Genomic DNA, 15055 nt, shown 5'->3' with positions numbered 1-15055 from the left:
TATTATTTAACATAATATCAATATCACACACATTTCATGCACTGAAATCATCCAGGAACTCTAACAGACCTTTTCTCATTATTACAAGCTAATGCCTCTTTTGTTTAACTTGAAAGATATACATATTCTTTAGCTATAGCTCTCAAGATTATGAAAGAAATTAATAATCACATTTTTAATTTCATTTGGAAAATCAAGTATCATTAGAACTGAAGATTTGGTCACAAATTAGGAGGAAAGTGGGGCTTAAGATTTTATTTAATATTTCATCACTCTTTAAAACTCTCTGACTTCCACCACGTCTGCCGCACTGGAAATGATTTAAAATCTTAATTTCAGTCTTAATGTTTCACTGTGGACTAGATTTAAATGAGTGCTAACCATTCATGTAAAATCTTTATTATTTTCCATTATTATCCATCCAAAAAATATTGGATGGAAATGACTTCATATATGGAAGTTAAAAAAGAAAAAAAAAAAAAAGCAAGACAAAGTGAAAAACAGTCTCAGCAGAATCTTCATTACCAACATGTTGAATCTTCACTGAATTGTCTGCAGATCACTTTGTAAATGTTCTGCAGAATTGCAAGACAACCACATGACATAGGAAAGACTTGTGTCATGTCCTGAACACTGCAGTGTTCTGATGTAACATACTGTGTGTAAATCTAGGTGGCTCAAACATCCCAACAGTATTGTTCATATTATTTTTCATGCAAAAGTACAATATTAGATTTTTGAGGAAAACACAATGAGCCCTGCTGAGCAGGACACTGAAAAAAAGAGAATTGTTTAACGGATGAGAGCAACATTTAGGTATTTGTAACCTATGCAACACAAATGCAGAAGTGGTGTCACACTGGGTGTTGTAACACGATGCAACAGTCATAGGACTGGTTGCATGATTTGATTGCTCTAAATCCATACACACAGACTACATTTATAAACTATTTAGTTGGGAATAGTCTTCAAAAATAGTTAATAATATCATCACAGGTCCAAAATACATTCTGAGGTGCACAAAAACAAAACCTATTTAACAAATGTATTTTTAAAAATGCTTGAAAAAACCTGGAAACTTTCTATACTTGTCTGATTATAATTTATCCAAGTTACTTAGTTTAACCATTATTTTTATTCTTTTTAAAGAACTATTTTATTAATTTATATTTTTTCAGCATTTTGTCCCATTCCCTCTCTCCAGTTTTGACTATTATTATTTTATTTTCTATAAGTAGTTGATCGACCGTCACGGCACCCATCTTAGAAATTGTGATGTTGGTTAAACAGGAAGCCTTTTGTACAGTTTGAAATTGAAAGTTTATTTATTTCCTGTGTATTACGTTTAAATTTTTAATGGCTTCTGTAAAGATCTGAACTGATATGTTCACATATCAGAAGCATAACGCCATGTTAAATTTAAAATTGTACGTAAATTTCCAGGTTAAAATTGTAATTAATACCAAAAACAATTTATGTCAGTGTTTGACATGTGACATTGTGTTAAAATAAAACAATTCGAACGGTTTCTAGTAACATACGCGAATAATCGTTTGATTCAGATTTCGCTAAAAAAAAAAAAAAAAAAAAAAAACTACAGGAAAATTCAAACTTCCGCTGCCAAGGGGGCAAAAACGGAAGTTACCTCATTGCTGAGTACCCTCAGAGGCAGGTGACTAGTCAGCTGATAAAAGTCGGCTGTTTGTTGTCAACAAGACGAAGTGCTCAGTCATTGTGGTGTAGTCCGTTTCTGTGATTCTCCTGCGGTTACAATGAGGACCTTCTTACTGTTTGTGTTCGCAGCGTTAGCCCTGACTAACGACGCCTTAGTCCGGTAAGGAAAGATATGCTATTTGTTACTCTTCTGTTACTGCGGCTGGACCCACTGCCAGCTCCTCTGGAATGCAACCAGTAATAACACTGCTATATTAACAGTCAGGCTGGGCGTCCTAGAAGGTGTTTTTTAGCAAGTGGTTAGCTTAATAGCGAGAGAAAAAAAATTGGATGCATGGACGGCCGGACGTTATCCAATAAGCCCGCGTTGTCTCCTGTGTGCACATAAATTTCTCTTTGTCTGCTGATCTTGTGACATATCGCTAAACTTGTTAGCCTCCACCCTTGTCGCCCCAGCACAGTGCTGGCTCTCACAGCAAATAGCAAAGGTGCTTCCAGAAAACATTCATGTGTAATTAATCAATTATTAAGGCTCGCTTTCGTCGAGTAAGGCAAACGAGGTTGGACACTGGAACAATGGAAGGCTTTCCCGAAGGGAAAACAGCCGGGATAAATACTGCTGTGCATTTCTTGCACTAACGTGTCAAAACTTGTTCTCTAAAAAAAGAGTCTATTTCTGATTCAGGTAGTTTCCTGTTTACCTCAGTGCCGTTAAAAGCTCAAAGTGGAACAGAATGGCTTTGTTTACAGTTTTACTCTGGGCCGTAAACTAATAAATGGGTATGAGAGGTGAACAAAGTTTAACAGATATATGCAAACGCGACTACTAACTATGTAAGTGCAAACAGATGAATGAATGAACAAAAATGAGCCAAAACATTTATGTAAATTTAATACAGGAAGGTGCAAGTGTACAGGAGTGCAGAAAAAATGCCTGATAGTAATGAGTAATGAGTACTGCCATTTAAAATCATGATTCTAGGAAGTGAACTAAAGGACAAAATAAGCTCAACACTTCTGTTTTGGGATTTATAAAACTGTAATACCTAGGTCTGCATAAAATGTTAAGTTTAACTCACTCCTTTATACTTTGTTATAGGTCTTGTATTATACTACTACTACTACTACTACTACTAATAATAATAATAATAATAATAATAACGTTATTATTGAGTATGAATTTGGGCCTACATTAGATCTAACATTTTTGAATGAAGTGTGAATGAAAGATAGGATGATTGTGAGCGTGCATGTATTGAAGTACGTACTATAAAGGAATATTTAGAATAGAGAGGAAAGTGATAGAAAAGTCAAATTTGACTAATTTATTTTAAATTCTAACACATGTACCACAGACAGTTTGAAATTGCTTACAGGCCCAGATGCTGAGCGGAGTTAATCAATAGGCTGACAGATTTTCAAGCCTATTTTTAGCTGTCTGACCCTTGAAGCAGGTTTTACTTGCTGCTGCATTCAGACTGACTTTCTGTTACTGGCCATTAAGGCCTTATTTTAGATGAGTTAATTGTTACACACAGATCATTGCAAGTGCTCAAGACATATCTAGGATTGTGTTGTACATCACGGTTTTCCGGGTAGCATTAAGATGGTAATCTAGCATTTCCTGAAGCCTTTAGGTCACATGTTTGTTTCCTGCACAGCCACAGTAAATAGAACATCATAGTTACTATGATGTTCTATTTACTTCTACTATGACATAGAGAAGGGTTTTCTCCCAGTTTTACATCAGGACCAGTTAAGCCATTCTTCTTCATTTCTACTGGGGGAAAAAACTTGAACATTTTGACTTATTGGTCATTGTTGAATTGGTGCACATTTCGCAAGACTGTGGTGGAATATTTTGTAGATAAGGTGTGACCTACTTGCTACTTCCTTATCTGCAAGGCTGCCTTGTGGGTATTTACAAATCGAATCTTTGCTTTTATTTTTACATTATTTCCACTTGATAGAGTACATTTTATTGAGGTTGTTGCTGCACAGAACCGAGGGTATTTGTTGTTGTGCAGTGTGTGCAGAGACGTCTCAGGTTCGGTGTCAAAAGTGGACCAGAGGGTGGAGTGCTAAGTCGTCAGCTAATGCTAGCTTTGTTAGTGAGCTGCATCTATAAACTGCACAGACGCAAATCTCTGGTAATAGATAATAGGATTTCACCCACCAAAACCAAAGCACTGACTTTTTTGGATTTGTCAAATATTTCCAAGAAAAATGCTCAAATACAGCAGCAACAGCTTCTAGTGTTGGCACACTGGTAAACGTGGCTTCACTGCTAACATTAAGAATTAACAGAATCAAAATTAGTGAGTGATTTATTGGTTTTTTGAAAAAAAATAAATAAATAAATTGACCCTCCTGTAAATTTGTCACGAAGGAGGAAACTATAGAGACCAAAACTGTGTTTCATACCAAGCTATAAACGTTTTTTTTTTTTAATCTGTAAAGTTGGTCATTTTACCATGGAGTCCATGGGGATTGGGTTTCTTTTAGAGCCAGACTCAAGTGGCACTTTTTGGAAATTCCATGTTAGCTTTATTTTTCGGCCCAGGAGGTCACTGCTTGTGGCTGCCCAACTTTCAAGGCAAAGCTTTCAGGGATGCTAAAGCTTTGGTGCACTTCCTAAATGTGTCTCCACACTGTCTGAAGAGAGGTCTCATATCACGCTGAACACCCTGCACAAAATGGTAAATTTAGAGGTGTATTTTGTCTCTGAAAATGAACAGAGCGGACTAATTTTAATTTCCTTTTTTCAGAATTCCCTTAAAGAAATTCCGTTCCATCAGACGCGAGTTGACTGACTCAGGGAAAAGAGTCGAGGAGCTTCTGACTGACAAACACTCCCTCAAGTACAACTTTGGCTTTCCCTCCAGTAATAACCCCACTCCAGAAACCCTGAAGAACTACCTTGATGTAAGCGTCTCTCTCCAAACCACTGACCTGGCAACCTTTAAGTCTTCACTTTCCCTAATGCACTGTTCACAACTTAAAAACCACATCAGAAGATTCACAACAAAGGTCCTCTTGTTTTGTGGCTGCTTCAGCCTGCTGTAAATCCTCCCAGCAGAATGGAAAATTAGGCCAGTCAGTCAGGCTGAGTAAATCCCAGCAAACAGTATATTTTTTTAGAAAGGCTGATTCAGTGTGATTAAACTGTGAGAAAGACACAAGAGGAACAGGAACCATATGACAGCTGACTCATTGATCTGTAAGCTGCTTGGCCCTAATCAGCTGTTGGTTTGCTCTGTTTTGCTCACCACATTGTGGAATCAGCTTTTTGTCTTCAAAAATTCAAACTCTACGCATTGTAAAGGGAGACAAAAAGCATAGCCCATGTGACTCATGCCTTTAAGTCGTTTCTCCTTTTCTGGTGTCTTATATAGCATGATCTCAGCTTTTTTTTTTACTGGCCAGTATCTCCTTATCACAGATTGATGTTTTCTTATATCCTCTGTAATAGCCATAAATTGAAAATAGTCAGTCAGTAACAAGAAATGCCAAAGATACGTATGTTCAGGTAGTTGAACTGTCATGATGGCAAAGTTTGTCCATTAGAGGGCTCTGACAAGTTCTTTGTGGTTAACATTGATCACAATAAAAACTGCTCCTCAATAGCCATCTCCACAGGTTTAGTAAGAGAAGTTATACTATCACAATTAATGCCTGGAAACGTGGGTTCCTTTAAAATGTTAATTGGAGAAAAAGCTTTCAAATGGTTCTGAAATTTACAAATTTGTACACATAATGTTTAACATCATGTATTTGTGTAGTAGACTGCTTTATTCTAGACTCGTCGACTAGTCTAGGGTTAAAAATATGCTCAAATACTGCTTATGGTCTTATAAACACATTAATAAACTTTTTGATTATTTCTGCTGGTATTCAGTAGAAATCAGCTGCATCTTGATTTTAAAATATAAGAAAATCCTCTTAGATAACAATTTGTGCTTCTCATTTCAACAAGTGCAGGTAGAATCTACAGCTTCACTCTCCAGAATAATTGTAGAGTTTGCTGAGAATTGTTGTAATAATTGTGTAGATGTGTGAACAAAACCTTAACCTAATAATAACCTTTATAATAGGAGATTTCTGTTGCATGACAGCATTAATTTTAGCCTGACCGCCTTAATAAACAGACAGGTTTAAATGTTTTTCTTATTTATTATGTTATCGAACACTGAGGTCAAATCAAATTGCATAAAGACACAATAGACATGCACACTTTTGTTTATTCACGTGAATCTATTATTGTGTGCTTAAATGCAGCCCTAGTGGTTACAATCCCAACGTTTCAGATTTGGAGATTTCTCTAATGGAATTCTGTGTATTTCAGTACCTCTAAAAATGATAGCAGCTTATACAGTTCCTGCTGATTTCCATCATACTTTGAGATTTGTGTTTCTGCAAGACTGCAACATGCATCGCGCACAAACCTGAACTCTGAGAACAGCCAGAGTCAATCGACATCAGCCAGAATGAATCAGAATGACTTCTACATTTGGCTCACATGTGGCCATAATGACTTGACACTATTTTGCACTGAAACCTTTGACACAACTGCCTTTGAGTCACATGAAACAGAAATTTGCTTCATGCCCTGAATTTGTGGAGGAATCATTCCTTTTGTGCAGCTGCTGTTCAACTAAAGCAGCTGATTTATTGGCATGACTCACTTATTGTTTGACCTGCATCCTTCTAACATTTGCTGATACTGACAGACACAAGGTCTCCTCAGAGTGAGGCCTGCTGAACTGACTGGCTGCTTTTAACATGTACAGTGAGACCTTGTTGTTTAATCATTAGTCCTGCTTCTCTGGAGATTACCATAATCTTTTTCCACAAAACAGAAGATTGGCTTCATAATTATTCTTTCAACTCAACTAATTGATTATTTCTTCTTTTTCCATCCAGGCTCAGTACTATGGTGAGATTAACCTGGGCACCCCTCCACAGACATTCACTGTGGTGTTTGACACAGGTTCCTCCAACCTGTGGGTACCCTCCGTTCATTGCTCCCTGTTTGACATAGCATGCTGTAAGTCCCCTCAGCTCCATAACACACGGCGTTCATGGTGTTACAGTGCTTGTGGTAAAGCTGATGGATGTTTCTGTCCTTTTCCGCAGGGCTTCACCACAAATACAATTCTGGAAAATCCAGCACATATGTGAAGAACGGCACTTCCTTTGCCATCCAGTATGGATCTGGCAGTTTGTCAGGCTACCTCAGTCAGGATACATGCACTGTAAGCTTCAGTGTTACCACATTAGAGTATAGTCCGGAGAAATTCTGACTTTCCTCTTAATTGTTCATCCTGCTGTTTCAGATTGGAGACATATCAGTACAAAAACAGATCTTTGGAGAGGCCATCAAGCAACCCGGTGTGACTTTCATCGCAGCGAAGTTCGATGGCATCCTTGGTATGGCCTACCCAAAAATCTCCGTGGATGGGGTGGTGCCGGTGTTTGACAACATCATGAATCAGAAGAAAGTGGAGAAGAATGTCTTCTCCTTCTACCTGAACAGGTGCGGTAGACCATTTCTAAGCTCAAGATAAAAAATGCTGAGCTGCAGAGTGACCTTTAAAGGCTTTCCAGAGTGACTGTTTTCCAACCTTCTGTGATGTTCATGTATCACTGATGACTTACAGCGTATCACAAAAGTGAGTACACCCCTCACATTTCTGCAGATATTTAAGTATATCTTTTCATGGGACAACACTGACAAAATGACACAATGAAAAGTAGTCTGTGTGCAGCTTATATAACAGTGTAAATTTATTCTTCCATCAAAATAACTCAATATACAGCCATTAACGTCTAAACCAGCAGCAACAAAAGTGAGTACACCCCTAAGAGACTACACCCATAAATGTCCAAATTGAGCACTGCTTGTCATTCCCGTCCAAAATGTCATGTGACTCGTTAGTGTTACTAGATCTCAGGTGTGCATAGGGAGCAGGTGTGTTCAGTTTTGTAGTACAGCTCTCACACTCTCTCATACTGCTCACTGAAAGTTCCAACATGGCAAAGAACTCTCTGAGGATCTTAAAAGACGAATTTTTGCGCTAAATGAAGACTGTTATATAAGCTGCACACAGACTACGTTTCATTGTGTCAAAGTGTCATTTTGTCAGTGTTGTCCCATGAAGAGATATACTTAAATATATGCAGACATGTGAGGGGTGTACCCACTTTTCTGATACACTGTATGTGTAGAAAGACCAATACAGAGATGGACCATTCTTTAAATGTTGCTTAGTGAAAGCTTTGAACATTTCTTTCTCTGAATTTAGAACCTTTGCACTGTGGGTAATGTAGTTGTCAGGTTTCTGTTAGGAATCATATTTGCACTTATTTTTTGTTTGTTTTAAACTATAAGCTTTCTCTGTGTCATCAGGAACCCTGACACAGAACCCGGTGGTGAGCTGCTCCTGGGAGGAACTGACCCCAAATACTACGATGGTGATTTCCATTATGTCGACATCACCCGGCAGGCCTACTGGCAGATCCACATGGATGGGTAAGGGCTCAGACATCACACTCTAAACTACACGAGTGTTTAGGAAGTCTCTGAAGAGATGCTTCATTTAGTTGACTGAAATATATTCATGCAGTGCTCAACAGATTTATTAACCACTGGATTAGGGGTATGCTTGCATACCCAAATTTGAGCCGGCATACTGGATTTCTCTAAGTCAGAAATTAATGAAGCATAACATTCGGCCACTAAACCAAATTTTCCTGTTCAGGAATGCAAGTAAATAACTGTAATTTGGCATCTTAATCAAAAAATAATAATGTGCTTTACTTTTTTTTTGCTTTTTTGTAAAACAGTAAATTTGAAAACTCTTGGATACATTTTAGCATCATGTCAGTCAAAGAGCATGTGTATACTGGTGAGTAACCATGAGAGAAACATAAAAGGTTATTTTGGTAATTACAAAAACTGTTAATTTAGAGCAGCTGTGGCATAAACCTTACACTGCGTGGTGGTCTAATAAATTTGATAAGTACTGACATCAAGCATTTCTGGTCTCAGTTCTAATGATTTGCTGCTTTTCATAATTCAGCTGATCCCAAAGGTTCCAAATATGCATCTGATATTTACACAGAATTTTCTTTGATCAGTTATCAATGGAGAAAAATGTGGCACTGCATAAAACCCAGAGATATAAACTAGGATACGCTTCATCCCCCTACAGCCCTTGTTGAATAAGTGGTTATTAAAATGGATGCATGAGTCTCTGAAGTCTGGAATATGTAGACAGTAGGTGAGCGAACATAAGGGCTAAAGTTGTCAAACAAACAGGTTTGTTTTACACAGAGGGTTGAAGTATGTGTTGGATCCAAAGTGACTCAAGTCTGGATTCAGGAGATTTTGGTGACACTGCAGGGCACCTTCATGTAGTGTGACTGTATTGGTTTATGCGTTTGACAGGATGGCAATTGGCAGCCAGCTGAGTCTGTGCAAGGGAGGCTGTGAGGCCATCGTAGACACTGGAACCTCTCTGATCACCGGCCCCGCTGCCGAGGTCAAGGCCCTGCAGAAGGCCATCGGAGCCATTCCGCTCATCCAGGGAGAGGTGAGATAAAACCCACTATGACCACACACATGAGTGTACTTTTGGAGAAACAGGCTTCTCTTTTGTTTTTGTTTTTTCATTATAAAAATACTTCATGACACTAAACCAGGGCCAACCACTGAGAAATCATTTTAATCTGCTGATTAACATTATAACACTGTATCTACTTCATTTCATTCTATAGTCACTGCAAAATTGCATCAAACATCACTGACAAAAGTAATGCAGCTTAAATTTTCAGTTTTGAGTTTTTACTTGGTTGTAAATGTACCAAATGAAGTTCTGTTGAAACTCTTGTGTTTCAGTACCTGGTGAACTGCAGTAAGATCCCAACGCTGCCTGTCATCACCTTCAACATAGGCGGACAGAGCTACACTCTGACCGGAGAGCAGTATGTCCTCAAGGTGAGGCTGTGCAGGATGTTTGTTTTCCAGCAGAGGGCAACAGAGAGGCACCATCTGCTGTAACAGAACAGCACTCACTGTGTTGCATCATTAAAACCCAAACAATTGCAGCTTTGTTGGATTTGGAAAAACCAGGAGAAGGCTGGCTTCTTGTCTGAGGAGTGATTAGAGTTTGTTTTCCTCGTTCCACAAGCACCATCAAACTCTCAGATTATTATTTTTATTTTTTTTTTCAAAATATGCATCAGCCGACCTGCTTCTTGACTTTATCTTTCTCCTCCTATCATCCAGGAGAGTCAGGCTGGAAAGACCATTTGTCTGAGCGGCTTCATGGGTTTGGACATCCCTCCACCTGCCGGGCCCCTGTGGATTCTGGGAGATGTGTTCATCGGCCAGTACTACACAGTCTTTGATCGTGACAACAACAGGGTGGGCTTTGCTAAATCCAAATAAGCACATCCTGAACTCAGAAGGAGCATGTTCAAGTGCAAAACTACAAATCTGAGCTGCACAAGTTTTCTCTTGCTTTGCAATCAGTTGGTTTTTAGCAATAGACTTTGTGTAATAGACTAAATGCACTGATCTGAACAATTTGTATGATTTCCAAGAGTGGGAGAAACAGATTGGATATTTCCTAAGTTGTGTGATGAGTGTATATGATCAGTTGATTGTACAGGTACTGCCTATTGAACTGATCTTTTTTTTCTTTTTAATCAGGGATTTGTTTTAAAGAGAATTTTGAATTTGCATTTTTAGGTGAAAGATGGCATCAACTACTGACAGGTTTATCTTTTAATGTAATTAGCGTCAGTAAACACTTTTTAAAAGATGATCTGTTTTGTGCTTTGTGGCTTTGAGTAAATTGCTTTTGGTTGGATCTCTGAAGAAAACAGTCTCTGTAAGTAAAAAAAAAAAAAGGTCAAACATCTGTGTCAAAGTTTGTACGGAGAACGTGTGGGGCCTGTAACAGAAAGCAGGTTTAACAAACTCTAAAATAAAACTGAGTTTGGTAATTAGTTTCAGAAAACATAATCAGAGTTAGTTCAATCAGCTCCTGCTGAGCTGAGGGTGTTTGTGTCGAGTACTACAGTAAAATATGGTTACTATGTCAGTGCAGAGGGACTGACTGACAGCCACAGACTGAAGTTACAAACGGTCACGTGCACAGATGACAGACTGATGGTAGAAGCAGTCACTTTAAATATGAAAATCAACTAAGATCTAACTGGGATTATAATGTTTGTGAAGACATACATTTCTGCAGATTAATGCACTCATGCTTTGGTATCAGTCAGCTCCTTCAGGTGTAGCAGGAGTCGGAGAGAAACCGGTCAAATCAAAGCTGCCAGCAAGCAAGTTTAGTTTACCGAGTCTGTTAACCTGTTAAATGACTCAGAGTTTAGCTTAACTCTCTTTCTGGAACAGGAAACAGACTTTCCCTCAACTCAGTTTCCCCTAAACCTGCTTTCTGGATCAGCTCCACTCAGGACCTCTTTAAACCGTCTTCCTATGCATGAAAAAATGTATGACAACCAACAGGACTCAAACTTTATTATTCCCTCAACAGTGCTACATCAATCACTGTAATGTACAAAATATCAACTATACATAACCCATACATTTCCCCATAAAAGTAGTTATTTTAACCAACATGCTCAATAAATACATAGAAATATACATATAAAGTCTTTACAGCTGTTTAGTACTCAGTTTCACCTTCACATCTTTTTCTCACCATGAAATCCAGACACAACTGGTGCAGTTTAGTAAAGCTCACACACAACATGTGTGGAAGTGATGACTCTACACTACAGTGGCATTTTACTACAACAAGAGGAGCAGGTGATGGTGGGTATCTGTTTTAGGTCAAAGGGTTGATTTCCTGGAAATTCAATGGAGAAACCATACACAAACAAATTAAATCTTCTTTTTTTTTGATAATCAAGTGAATAAAATTAACTAGGCCCAAACCAATTAATGCAATAATTACAAAATTTTAATAATCATGACCTCTTTCTAATGAGGCACCACTTAGAGAGTTTTTTTAGTGTCAGTGAATCATTCCCTCCACCAAGGAGGGTCTGTTTTAGGCAGCATGTGTGCTGTCTGTAGAGACGATAGCTCGAAAAGTTTTGAATTCATTCTGATAAAACTTTGACAGGGGTGTAGAGTGGGGTCATGGTAACAACCCACTAAAATTTGCCTTACATTCATAAAGGTCTTCATGATCAACTGAATGATTTATTGTTCAAAAATTGACAAAAAGCCTTATAAATGATTCTTACAAGCATGGTGTGTATTGTTAACATATAGAAAGTATAAAAACTTAAAATAGCAGGTCACATTTGACCTCTGACCTCTTCTTCAAGACCAAATAAGGTCAAACTTTTATAAAATGTTGTCTTTTATCTTTAAAACTCTACTTAAAATTTTGCTTCCTTCAGTGTAAAGCTTAAAGGCACTTATCCAAACTGCCCAGCAGATTTTAGAAAACCTTAATTTTAAGCCCTTTAAGAGCTCTACTGTTAAAGTAATATTAATATATAACATAATTGCATAGGTTTTACCAAATGGCCCTCAGCACCACTGGGTTATGTGGTGTTAAGGGTTGGGTAATTTCCTTACTACTTAAAATTCTAGATTTGCATGCAACACATTTAATTTATGCATCTCTGTATATTTTCTATGAAATTTTCAACCTGTGTATGTTTAAATTAATGTGGTTTAATAACAAAATACTCAACAAGTAGTCATTTCTAGCATGCTTACAATTGATTAAACTTCTGATAATAAAACTCCACAAAGTTACAAGAAGTCATGAATGGAACATCCACACAGCACTCCTGCCACAGCCCGAAAAATAGACTGAAAAATAGTCGGGATCACCGAGGGGGCAAATTTTGCTGGCTGGCTGGCCGAGTCACACCCCAGGCATGAATGACTGCACTGTGGGTCTCCTTCCCTCACACCCAAGAAGTTTGCTGGACAAGGACCCGGGGCAAAATAGTGAGTTCTTCAGTTTATGCATCAGAAACTATTCAATAAACATCATTTTAGAGACCTAGATTTGACAGATATTTACTGACCGTTAAGGCATTCCCAGTGTTGGACATTCCAACACTGGGAATGTTGGAATGTGCTGTTGTTCTTGATTGCATCATTGCTCGGCTGTTTTTGTCGCAGTCTTTGGCGGTTCTCTCCCGTGCTGCGTCGCATGTATGTGGTAAGGTAAAATGTCAAAGAGCTGCAGAACTGTACTCAGACTGAATCTAGAATTGATGCATTTTAGTTTTGTGGTTCTGATGCCAAAACAGCTTCTATAACTGCAAAATGAATGGACTCTTTTATGATTATATTTGTACATTCAAGTTTATGATTGCTGATGGATTCATTATGAGCAACTTTTGAGCGAGACAGAAAGTGTTTCCTCTGACAGAAAGGATTTGTTTTGCCCACCGGTTAAATGGTGCCTATTAGAAAGTGGAGCCAATCAGTTTACAATAATATGGTTTATTAGTATTTCTGTTTGTTTTTGTAGTTTGGACCATGATTTCTAATGCTGAAGACATTATACTTAACAGGTTGGTAACTTTTTTGGCCTGTGGCGATGTTCCTTCAAAAAAGTTCAGTGGGGCAAAAAACTCAAGCAGTCAGAACAAAAACAGCTTCTCCAGATTATTTAGATTGACAGTTTCATATATGTGAGATTTCTGGGAGCTCAAAGAGGGTCTGGTGTTTGTTAAAGATGAGAAAAAAAAGGGTTAAATTTCTCTGGTGAAAGTGGTGAAAAATGTTTCTTTCTTGAGTTCCGTAAAAACCTTTGAATTTTAGAAGGGAGAATGTTACTCTTTTGATCACCTGTTCAGTGTTGTGTTGCTACATTTACATAAAAATTTTGTTATAAACTGCACAGACTGTAGAGCGAGGTATCTAGTATTTAGTAAAACACTGAAACACTAACTGCTGATGTTTTTTGCCTCGTTGGACTTTGAGGTAGTGATGGCACTACAACCTCTACAACTCCTATAATGACTATAATTTTATGGACAGTTATAATGGACAGAAATAAAATTATACACCAAAATAATGTTTGTTAGTGTTATTGGAAGATCTTATCTCATATTGAATACTTGGTCCACACTAGTGCCAAGTATATATTTGGTATCCAGTTATTTCCACTGGCACTGTAGTGTAATATACTCACAGTAGAAGATAAATACTTTTTGGATGCTTGACTCAGCTCCTTGAGGTTTGGTAGTAGTCCAGAGATGTTAGAAGTGCCATCCTGCACTGCTGAGAACTCAGCTGTAGGCTGTAGCATCCAAAAAGTGGTATGAAAACAAACAGCGTTCTGCTCAGTCCTTTCTGACTCCAGTTTGACCTCTGACCTCTGCTGTCAGCGCTCCTGCTCCTGGCTCCCCTCCTCTTTTTCTGAACTAGCATTCTCAGCGTTGTGTTCCTCAGTGGCTTCTGTGTTTTGGCTGTCCTGCTCATCATCAGCCCCTCTTACAGGGGCTGCCGGGTCTCTGACAACACCCTCCATCTCCACCTCCAGCTCCTCCTCAGTCTCCTCCTCCACCCGGCCCACAGTGTCTGGGATGATCTCCACTTCGATGTCTGATGAATCCTCGCTCTCCTTGAACCATACAGTCTTCTGGCCCTCCTTCCTCCGCTGCTTGGTCAGGATTGACCTTGTACCATACTCATCCTCGTCTCCCCTGCCCCTCCTCGTGGGTCTCACTGAAGGGCTCCCTTTTGGGATGTGGTTAGTGTAGACGCCGCATGCGGAGCAGTGGCGGCTCCGTCTCTCCAGGGGGATGACCCGACCCCATGTCTGGGGGAAGGTACTGCGTCTGGGGAGAGCATTGTTCCAGCGTCTGGCTCCCCCACGGCTCAGGTCACCCTCATTCTGGAAGCCATCGTTGGTGTACTGCAGGGAGTCCCTGTGGCCAGTCCGGGGCTGGTCAGACTGCAGACAGGGGATCAGGCACTATAGGCAGGAGAGAGATTCCTCATTAATACAGCAGTTAATGAAGTGTGGAGGGGTCTGAGGTATTGCCTCTGTGGTTCCCAACAGTGAGCAAGGTTTGTTTGTTCTGTTTTCACACAGAGTCCAGCTCTCAGCTTTCAGCTGACGAATATTCAAAACCGCTGCACAGGAGGCGCTCTGCCCATGGGGGAAAAACCCAACAACTTTACAGTTGAGTCTGTCTCTAAAGTGAAAGCTATAAATGCATGAGTAGAGTAGAAATGCACTTTTTCTAGTTTCAAATAGTGCTAACACTATTCCATGTAATCCTATTCCATCTAACATATAGTATTTTACTTTAATGCAGTGATGTGTAGTAACATTGTAGCACTTTTTAAAGCTTGTTTGTAGCC

General features: G+C 38.9%; 2 protein-coding genes across 2 annotated transcripts in view; one reads left to right on the top strand and one right to left on the bottom strand.

The window, feature by feature from the left end:
- The first annotated feature begins 1651 nt into the window (after positions 1 to 1651).
- ctsd (cathepsin D) lies at positions 1652 to 10565 on the top strand. The gene is made up of 9 exons (XM_030724503.1): positions 1652 to 1834; positions 4443 to 4599; positions 6598 to 6721; positions 6811 to 6929; positions 7011 to 7210; positions 8084 to 8206; positions 9125 to 9269; positions 9575 to 9673; positions 9965 to 10565. The coding sequence occupies exons 1-9, from the start codon at positions 1773 to 1775 to the stop codon at positions 10124 to 10126; spliced, it is 1191 nt and encodes a 396-aa protein (XP_030580363.1). The 5' UTR covers positions 1652 to 1772; the 3' UTR covers positions 10127 to 10565.
- A 642-nt stretch (positions 10566 to 11207) lies between these two features.
- LOC115776740 (cadherin-related family member 5) overlaps positions 11208 to 15055 on the bottom strand; it is a 15610-nt gene continuing 11762 nt past the window's right edge. Inside the window, 1 exon segment of the mRNA XM_075074356.1 lies at positions 11208 to 14663. Within this exon segment, the coding sequence (XP_074930457.1) occupies positions 14070 to 14663 (594 nt within the window). The 3' untranslated portion in view covers positions 11208 to 14069.

The sequence above is a fragment of the Archocentrus centrarchus genome, unplaced genomic scaffold (assembly GCF_007364275.1).
Source record: "Archocentrus centrarchus isolate MPI-CPG fArcCen1 unplaced genomic scaffold, fArcCen1 scaffold_37_ctg1, whole genome shotgun sequence".
Taxonomy (NCBI): Eukaryota; Metazoa; Chordata; class Actinopteri; order Cichliformes; family Cichlidae; genus Archocentrus; species Archocentrus centrarchus.
The sequence above is the reverse complement of the archived record's forward strand: the minus strand, read 5'-3'. Positions and strand labels throughout refer to the sequence as shown.